Source organism: Canis lupus, chromosome 21, assembly GCF_011100685.1.
Source record: "Canis lupus familiaris isolate Mischka breed German Shepherd chromosome 21, alternate assembly UU_Cfam_GSD_1.0, whole genome shotgun sequence".
NCBI classification, from domain to species: domain Eukaryota; kingdom Metazoa; phylum Chordata; class Mammalia; order Carnivora; family Canidae; genus Canis; species Canis lupus.
This window is the reverse complement of record NC_049242.1, coordinates 27,965,493-27,976,024: the sequence shown is the minus strand read 5'-3', so window position 1 is coordinate 27,976,024 and position 10,532 is coordinate 27,965,493. Positions and strand designations below refer to the sequence as shown.

The 10,532-nt window shown below is 35.4% G+C and overlaps 1 protein-coding gene across 1 annotated transcript; it reads left to right on the top strand.

Moving 5' to 3' along the window:
• Nucleotides 1-323: 323 nt before the first annotated feature.
• OR52E22 (olfactory receptor family 52 subfamily E member 22) lies at nt 324-1,271 on the top strand. The gene is given in 1 exon segment (NM_001389042.1): nt 324-1,271. A coding segment is annotated over 1 exon segment (948 nt).
• Nucleotides 1,272-10,532: the final 9,261 nt, after the last annotated feature.

Sequence of the window (10,532 nt, the reverse complement as noted above, 5' to 3'; positions counted from 1 at the left end):
GTGAGGAATCTGATTTATTTATCAAAACTTTGGTTCAGCCTGGTATCACAGACAGAAAGAGAATACTTAGCATTAGGCAGAGTACTGTAGAGCTCTAGCTAGTTCTTAGTGAGATTAATAACTTGCAGTGAGTAATGCAATACTTGTAATTTCAGAGAAGCTCATCAAGGAGGACTAAAAATTTGAATAAATTTGCACAGTTGTATTTTTTCACTAAGTAATTCTACCGTATATTTATCCGAGCGTATGTGCATTTGACTGCTCCAGGGACAAAGGAGGGAAAGAAAGCAAGAATATATCTTCAGGTAGCCAGAATCACCACCATGGTTGACTTTAACTCCACTACATTCACCAATCCTAGTACCTTCTTCCTGATGGGCATACCCGGTCTAGAAGACTTGCACATTTGGATATCCATCCCTTTTTGCTCAATGTATATTGTTGCTCTCCTAGGAAACATATTCATCCTTTTCATCATCAAAACTGAGACTGCCCTCCATGAACCCATGTTCTATTTTCTTTCCATGTTAGCCATCACAGACCTCACCTTGTCAACCTCCACTCTTCCCAAGATGTTGGGTATATTCTGGTTCAGTGATCATGAAATCAGCTTCCATGCCTGCCTCACTCAGATGTTTTTCATCCATGCTTTTTCTGGGGTGGAGTCAGGGCTTCTTGTGGCCATGGCACTTGACCGGTATGTGGCAATCTACAACCCACTGAGACACTCATCCATTCTTACAAATTCTGTGGTGGCTCATGTTGGCATGGTGGCACTTCTACGTGGATTAGTACTAATGACACCACATCCCTTCCTGGTGAGGAGATGGCCATATTGCCAGTCCAATGTAGTTCCCCACACATACTGTGAGCACATGGCTGTGGTGAAATTGGCTTGTGCTGACATTTCCATCAATAGTCTTTATAGTTTGGCTGTCATCATCTTAATTGTTGGGACTGATGTGACATGTATCTCTCTGTCCTATGTACAAATACTTCGTACTGTATTTAATCTCCCTTCTAATGATGCCAGGTTGAAAACTCTCAGCACTTGTGGGTCTCATGTATGTGTCATCCTCACCTTCTACATCCCTGCTCTTTTCTCCTTCCTCACCCACCGTTTTAGTAAGCATATACCACTGCACACCCACACCCTGCTGGCCAACATGTACTTGTTGGTACCTCCTATGCTGAACCCTATCATCTATGGAGTAAGGACCAGGCACATCCGAGAATGTGTTCTACAATTATTTATGACTAAAATCAACTGAGAATTCTGGGTCCTACTTTTCTACTTATTCTCATCTTCCTATAATTCTTTGGTACAAATTTTTTTTTGGATTCTATTCTAGCTTCAGTAAGACCAAGTATTAGAATCTTAATTCTTCCACTTACTCTTCTGTAAGTGGAAGTTATAGTTAATATATAGAGAATGAATATGGAATGTAAAGTGAGTCATTCCCATTGCTAGTGCAAACATTGTGTATCTTTCAAACTTGTGGAAACTTTCAATCAGAACTCTTATTCCTGAAATGAGCAAATAAAATAAAATGATGACTCATTTTGCATTATCTATCCACTCCTTATCTAGCAAGCATCTGTAATGTGCCTAGCATTTATATGGGCATAGAAAACATGACAGTAAACAAAAGAAGCAGAATTACTTCCCTTAGTGGAATTTATAACCAATAAAGAAAGGTGTTAAATGAAAGCAATTAATGTATACTCACTATAGCCTTTTCTAATACTGTTTAATATCATAAATTTTAGTCAGTTTTTTTAGTTGTATCCCACACTTTTTGATTGCTGATTTTCTATTTGTATTATTGGATACTAAAATAAGAATCTGAAATTCTCCAAATATAATAGTATGTTTGACTATATGTTCTTTCATTCCATCAGTTTCTCTTCATGTAATTTGAAGCTCTACACTTAAGTGCGTATGCACTTAGTATGGTTATGTCTTCTTGGAAGATTCTTTTTTCTTTATATAATACCCATCTTTATCTTTGACAATATTTCTTATTCTGATTTCTACTTTGTCTTATATTAATATAGTTGCTTCAGCCTCTTTTAAAAACTGTCTGCATGGAATATATTTCCCATCTTTTTAACTTACATATGTATTTATATTTAAAGTATGTTTGTGTACACAAATATAGTTTGGATTTTGTTCTTTTATTTTATTTCTATCTCTATCTTAAATTGGTGTGTTTAGACCATTTTCATTTAATGAAACTGGTGATATGGTTGATTTAAGTTTACCATTTTGATGTGTATTTCCTGTTTGTTATTCATCTTCATCCCCTTCCGCCACTGCCTACTTTTGGATTTGAATAGTTTTAGTATTGAGTTTTAATTTATCTATTGGTTTCTGGCTATAATTATTATATTTTTTTTAGGGATTGCTCCAGAACACGGTTTTCCAGTTTGAGCACGATTACTATTTTCAGCCAGATAATACTTTGATGCGAAGGTTGTCCTGTGTACTGCAGGATGTTTAGCAGTTTTTATGGTCTGTGGCTGCTAGATACTAGTAACAACCAATAGGGCCTCTGGAAATTGTCAAATGTATTATTGAGAGCAAAAATAACTGAAAACTACCCATCTACAGATTGCAGTATACATACCTAACCTTTCACAATTGACTTCAAGTTAATATTTACCACTTCAAGTGAAATCTAAATGAACCCTACCGTTACAGGATCCTGTACTTCCTTACATGCTGCAGTTGTCATATATACTCCACATGTCTGAAAACCCCACAAGGGCTATTTAAAAGTTATTTTAAACAACTGAAGCAAATGTGTTTTATATTTAGCCAAATTATTATAAATTCTGTTGCTCTTCCTTTACTACTGGTCTAATTTTCTCACTTGTATAATTTCCTTTCAAATGGATCTCATTTTAGGTTTTCATTTTAAGAATGTCTGCTGCTGATGGATTCTCTCAGATTTCCCTCATCTAGCAAAGCCTTTATTTCATCTATATTCCTGAAAAATATTTTTTCTGTATATAGAATTCTGGGGTAACTGATTTTTTAGAAAGTAAATTTCAGCATTTTAAAAATACCTTTCTACTGTTTTCTGATGTTTCAGCTTCTTTTGAGGAATTACAGTCATTCAAATTATTATTCATCTATATATAATATGACATATATTTCTGACTCTGCAATAAATTTTCATTATCTTTGGTTTTTATCAATTCCATGTTTTTTTCTATATGTATGATTTTCATCAAATTTACTTGTTTTGGGAGTCTTAAAATCTGTAAATTTATGTCTTTAACAAGTTTGAAAATGATTTCCCATTGTTTCATTAAATATATTTCTCTGTCCAATATTTTTTTTCTTTTCCCTCTGGGTTCCCAGTGACATGAATATTAGAGATTTTTAAATGTGCTCCACATCCCTGATGCTCTGTTCATGATTTTATTTTTTTCTCTATTCTTCAGATTGAATCATTTTTTCCTAATCTGTTTTCAAGTTTATGCTTTCCTCATCTTCATTCTGCTATTGGGTTCATCTGATGAATTTCAGATGTTAAGACTTTTACTTGTAAAATCATGGCTTTGTTATTTTTTAATACTTTCTATTTTCTCTGCTGAGGCCCTCTCTTTTCCATATTTTAACAGTGTTTACTTTTAAGTCAGAATTTATAGTTGTAATGACTGCTTTAGAGTCTTTGTATAATAATTCTAACACTGAGTGATATTGAGATTGGGATCTGTGGATTATTCTTTCCCTTGATAGTCACATGTTTTCTGGTTTTTCATATGTTTAACAATTTTTGAAAAATTTTATTCTGGACATTTTGAATATGGATCTTTTAAAACTCTTTATAGGGAGTTGATTTTGTTTTCCTTCATTTTGTTTTGCTTTACCAGGAAATCAATTTGGTTATATTCAGGCTACAAGTCCACTTTGCCTCCTGTGGTGGTTCTAATAAGTGCCTTTTGTCTGTCCAATATTTGTGTTACTCATCCTGAGTTTTGGAGATGGTTTATACTGTAGTTCAGTTCTCAGTGCCTTCATGTGTTCTGTTGTGTCTGTCCTATGCATGTGCAGTTCAGGAGTAAGCTCATGGTTTGTGTCAGTTCATATACAGAATTTAAAGAGCTACTTATCCATTTCTCTTCTCTCCAGGATTCTTTTAATATTCTGCAGTTATAAAGGGACACCTCTCACATTTCCATGATCAAAAAGGCAGCATTTCTGAAAGAGTTGTAGCTGCATGTATCACCCTGCCGTCAAAACACATACTGCCCTTGGAGAAAGAAGAAAGGAAAGAGGGAAGGAAGAAAGGAAAAAAGGAAGAAAGGAAGAGAGGGAGGGAAGAAGGAAGAAAGGAAGGAAGAGGGAGAGAGACAAAGAGATAGAAAGAAAGAAGAAAGAGGGAAGATAATGGTAGGAATTTCACATACATTCTCCAGTATCAGCCTTATCTTTTTTCTTTCCTTTCCCCTCTCTTCCTTCTCTCCTCCCTCTTTCCCTCCCTCCCTTCCTTTCCTCTGTTCCTCCCTCCTCCTTTTTTTTTTTTGCTTTGCTTTTTTTTAAGATTTTATTTTATTTATTCATGAGAGACACACACACAGAGAGAGAGAGAGAGAGGCAGAGACACAGGCACAGGAAGAAGCAGGCTCCATGCAGGGAGCCCAATGTGGGACTCAATCCCGGGACTCCAGGATCACCACCTGAGCCAAAGACAGACACTTAACCGCTAAGCCACCCAGGCGTTCCTTTTCCTGCTTTCCTTATTTTTCTTTCCTTCCTTCCTTCCTTCCTTCCTTCCTTCCTTCCTTCCTTCTTACTGGCCAGAAAGGTAAACCTTTTCTTGGAGTTTCAGCTGATTGTAGTTTTCTATGAAAGGGATACAACTTTCAGTTGGGTCCAGTAGAAAAACAAAGAATAAATCAGGAGGATCCTCCTCTTTCTCTTCAGCCCACAGACACCTTGATCCTCTGACCAGAAAACAATGAGGTTTATTTTGTAATTTTGTTCCCTGTAAAACCTGCTATGTCTCTGTGGGATGCTTGTTTTCTAATCAGTGGAGGAAACAAATATAGAGAAAATGTTCTTGAGAACCTATATGCTATAAGCTACTTCTTCAAAATTTGACTTCAATTTTAACTTGATTGATTTGCTAACTTTATAGAATTCTATGGTAACTGTTTTATAATTTGTCCAGATTTTAGTTTTAATCTGTTGGAGAAGCTGGCTATGGTGGACTTGTTGCATTTTAGTAAAACTAGACTCTGTTTATAATATAAAGTTTTAAGTATAAATATAGTAGAACAATTGAAGAGAAATGCTGTGGAAAAAATAAAGGAGAATGAAGAGATGTTGTGTATGCAGTGGAAGATATATTTCTATTTAGTGTTGTCAGAAAAGTATCATTTAATAGATAGTACATGAGAAAGTATTTGGAGACAACAGATTTAACAAGACAAACTCTAAGAGTACTTTAAGGAGAAGAAATAGAAAAAAGCATTGCATTTTGCACTGTCCTTCAAATCTGAAAGAAATGAGAAAGCCAATATAGCTTCAGAGTAAGAAGGAAAATGTAAAGGAGAGAATAGTAGAAGAAATAGTTCAAGGATATCTCAACCCCACATGTAGAACACCCAGGTAATGCTAATGTATTTGGCTTATGTTATGAGTAAGAATGGCAGTCATTGGGGATATGTTTTAACAACCTTATTGATGTCTGACATATAGTAAATATAGTTAAAATATACAATTTAAGGTATGTTTTCATATGTATTCAACTGTGAAAGAATTGCCAAGATAATAAACATATCTTTTATTACTTTAAATTTCCTCATGTGCCTATGAAATACATACTTATTGTCTTCTCCTGAAGTCCATCCTGTTTTCCCAAATAATGACAGCTTGTGTCTATAGATTAGGTTGGGGCTTTTGTTTTTGTTTTAATTTTATATAGATGTAATTATACACTATGCCTCTTTTCTTCTGGTATATTCTTTTTTCACTAAACACATTATTTTAATATTTATCCTCATGTGATATATATCATCAGCTTATTCCCTTATAATGCTGAGGGTATAATATTATGTAGATAAGCCTGAGTTTGTCCATAAAGTCATTATTGATAAATATGTGAGTTGATTCCAGCTTTTGGGTATTGTGAATGAAGTAGCTCTGAGTATTTGTGTATAAAACTTTCTGTGAATATATGCCTACAATTTTCATAGGTAAAATTATTTAGCGGTAATAAGCAATTACAACAATGTTGCAGGATACAAGGTTAATATGCAAAAGTCAGTTACTTTCCAGACTTCCAGGGAAGATGGTGGAGTAGGAGGACCCTAAGCTCACTCATCCAAGATTCAACTAGAAAACACTCACATCAGTGTAAATAAGCCATAAAATGACCTGAAAACTGCCAGAAGAAACTCCACAACTACACGTAGAGAAGAGGTCTAGACACACCTCAGAGGGTAGACACTGTAGAAATGAAATCAGAAACTAAACAGACTTGTGGGACTGTCCACAACAAGGGTAGATGCTGTAGGCCTGGAGGAGAGGAAAGCAGACAGTCACACCAGGGAGCCCACATGGGGAAGATGAATCACCATAAGAGTACCAGAACACCAGCTTCTTACAACTAGCAGGACTTAAACCATGAATTTTTTTTAAAAAAATCAGTGTGCTAAGTTCTGGGAGAGACTGGAGGATGAGAAGACACTGAGTCCTTGCCCTTAAAGAGACAGCATAACAAACAGCCCAAGGAGATACAGCATAGAAGCAACAGTTTGAAAGGTGCTTGGAGCATACAGGAGAGTTATTTACTAATCTCAGAATGTGTCCTAGAGGGACAGAAATCACTGGGGAAGTCCTCCAGGAACAGAGGAACTGCCAGAAGCCATTTCCCCTCTCAGGGTAAACACATGGTAACCTGTGGACTCCTTACCTAACTTGCTAGCACTGCTGTGTCCCCCCACTCCATGCTGTATTTCCACCCTCTGGACAGCCTCCTTCAATCTGGGTGGTATAGGTGCCCCACTGTACTGTACTTGAACAGATCTTCCTTTTCCAATACTCTCTTGGCAAGAGGCTATAGAAAGAGATACCACAGGACAGGCAGTGCATGCAGCCACTACAGTGTCAGCACCAGTCCAAAGTCAGTCCTGTTCTGGAAAGTGGGAAAGATAACCATACGCACTAGTTAGATAGAGATCCAGCAGTGGGCTGGAAGAAGACAACTGATCTGATTGCAAGCCCCACCCACCAAAAAAAGGTTCTCAGGGGACAACACAAGGAAAGCACCCTTCAGTTTTATGCAACTAGTCTGAGTCAACCAAGCCCAAGATATCCTAATACTGGCCCAGTAACACCACAGGAACCAAACACTGCCCACAAAAGGCCATTGCAGATGACTGGACTAAAGGAAAAAGTGGCTCAGCCACAAGAGCAGGGCATACACATCACACATAAAAGATACCCTTGAAGTGCCAGGTTCCAGTGAACAGAGGCACTGCATGGTAGGGCACTACAGGACCTCTTCATCATAAGGCAATTACTTTCAAGTGCAGGAGATACAACTGTCTTTCCTAACACAGAGAAACAGACACTGAGTTAAACAAAATGAAGAGACATAGAAATATATATCAAATGAAAGAACAGGACAAAATCACAGCAAGACACTTAAGCAAGATGTAGATAAGTAGTATACCTAATAGAAAATTAATTAATTAATTAATTTTATTTATTTATTTTTTAAATGTTTCCTTTATTTATTCATGAGAGACACAAAGAGAGAGGCAGAGACATGGGCAGAGAGAGACATAAGCAGAGTCCTGTAGGACTCAATCCCAGTATCTCAACCTGGGCCAAAGGCAGATGCTCAACCACTGAGCCACTCAGGTGCCCCTGATAAAGAATTTAAAGTCATAAAAAAAAAAAAAAAAAGAATTTAAAGTCATGATCATAAAGATACTGGACTTGAGAAAAGAATAGAGGACATCAGCAAAACCCTTAACAATGAGATAAAAAAAGAACCAATCAGAGATGAAGAATTCAAGAAGTGAAATTTAAAGCACACCAGATGGAGTAAACAAACTAAACAAAGCAAGAACAAATCAGTGACTTGGAGGACAGAGAAATGGAATTAATCAAGCTGAGCAGGTGAAAGGAAAAAAAATTGCAAAAGGAGAAAAGACTTAGGGAACTCAGAGGCACTATAAAGCATAATAATATTTACATTATATGAATTCTAGAAGGAGAAGAGGAAGAAAAAAGGAATTGGAAAATTTGTTTGAAGAAATAATAGCTGAACACATCCTGAATCTGGGGAAGGAAACAGAAATCCATATCCAGGAGGCACAGAGATCACCAAATAAAATCAACCCAAAAAGGTCCACACCAAGACACATAGCAATTAAAGATGGCAAAAAGTAGTGACAAAGAGACAATTTAAAAAGCAGCAAGAGAAAAGAAAGCAGTTATATATAAGGGAAACCCCATTAGGCTCTTAGCTAATTTTTCAGCAGAAATTTTGCAGTCCAGAGAGAGTGGCATAATATATTCAAAGTGCTGAAAAGAAAAAAAAAATCTATGGCCAAGAATACTCTATCTCGCAAAGGTTTCATGCAGAATAGAAGAAGGGATAATAGTTTCCCAGACAAACAAAAGTTAAAGGAATTCATGATGACTAAATGAGCCCTACAAGAAATGTTACAGGGGACTCTTTGAGTGGGAAAACTGTAAGTGAGAGTAAGGAAAGTAGAAAGCACAAAAGCAATAAAAATAAGTATATTCGTAAAAATCAGTCAATGTATTCACAGACTAAAAAGATATAAAGTATGACACTATATGCCTAAAATGTATGGAGGAGAGGAATAAGAATGGGTTGAAACTAGAGCTACCATCAACTTAATATAGACTGCTATATACAGAATATGGTATATACAAACCAAGTGGTACCAACAAATAAAAAACCAATAATAGATATACAAAAAATAAAGAGAAAGGAATCTAAACATATCACTAAAGAAAGCCAATTTATTGTGAGAGAAGACAACAAGGGAAGAAAGGAACAGAGAAGAACTAAAAAAAAAAAACAAAACAACAGGAAATATGTCAAATAAAAACATACCTATCAATAATTACTTTGAGTGTAAATGAGCTAAACACTCCAATTAAAGGACATAAGGTGGTGGAATGGATAAAAAAAAAAAGTCCAAAACCCATCCATATGCTACCTATAAGGGACTCATTTCAGACCTGAAGACACATGCAGATTGAAAGTGAAAGGATAGAAAAGCATTTATCATTCAAATGAATATGAAAATAAAAGCCAGAGCAGCAATAACTTATCTCAGAAAAAAAAAAAAGAGACTCTAAAACAAAGATTGTAACAAGATACAAAGAGGGACACTATGCAATTATTCATGGGACTATCCAACAAGGAGATATAATAATTGTAAATATTTAAGTACCCAATATAGGAGCATTCAAATACTTAAAGAAGTTAAAAACAAATATAAGGGATATAATTGATAGCAACACAATAATAATAGGGCACTTTAACATCCCATATACATCCATGGACAGATCATCTAAATAGAAAACCAACAAGGAAACAGTGGTTTTGAATGTCACACTGAACCAGATAGATTTAACAGATACATTCAAAATATCCTGTGCTAAAATAACAGAATACACATTCTTTTCAAGCACACATGGAATATTCTCCAGAATAGATTATATATTAGGCAACAGCACAAGCCTCAACAAATCTAAGAATATTGATCATACCATGCACCTTTTCTGAGCACAATGTTATGAAACTGGAATTCAACCACCAGAAAAAAATTTGGAAAGATCACAAATACATGGAGGTTAAACAACATGCTACTAAACAAAGAATGGGTGATTGAAGAAATCAAAGAGGAAATCAAAAAGTACATTGAAACAAACAAAAATGAAAACACAACTATCCAAAATCTTTGGGATTCAGCAAAAGCAGTTCTAAGAGGGATGTTTAGAGCAATACAGGCTTACATAAGAAGCAAGAAAAATCTTACATAAGCAATCTAACCTTACACCAGTAGGAGCTAGAAAAAGAAGAAAAAGTAAAACGCAAAGCCAGCAAAAGGATGGAAATGATAAAGATTAGAGTAGAAATAAGTAACATAGAAACTAAAAACAAAACAAAATAAAACAATAGAACAGGTCAATGAAACCAGGAGTTATTTCTTTGAGAAGATCAACAAAATTTATAAATCTCTAGCCAGACTTATTTTTAAAAAGAGAAAAGAATCAAATAAACAAAATTACAAATTAAAGAGGTGAAATAACAACCAACATCATAGAATACAAATGATTGTAAAAGAATATTATGAAAAACTATATGCCAACCAATTAGACAACCAAGAAGAAATGGATAAATTCCTAGAAATATATTACCTACAAAAACTGAAGTAGGAAGAAATAGAAAATTTGAATAGACTGATTACCAGTAACAAGCTTGAATAATAAAAAAAACATTCCCAACAAATAAAAGTCCAGG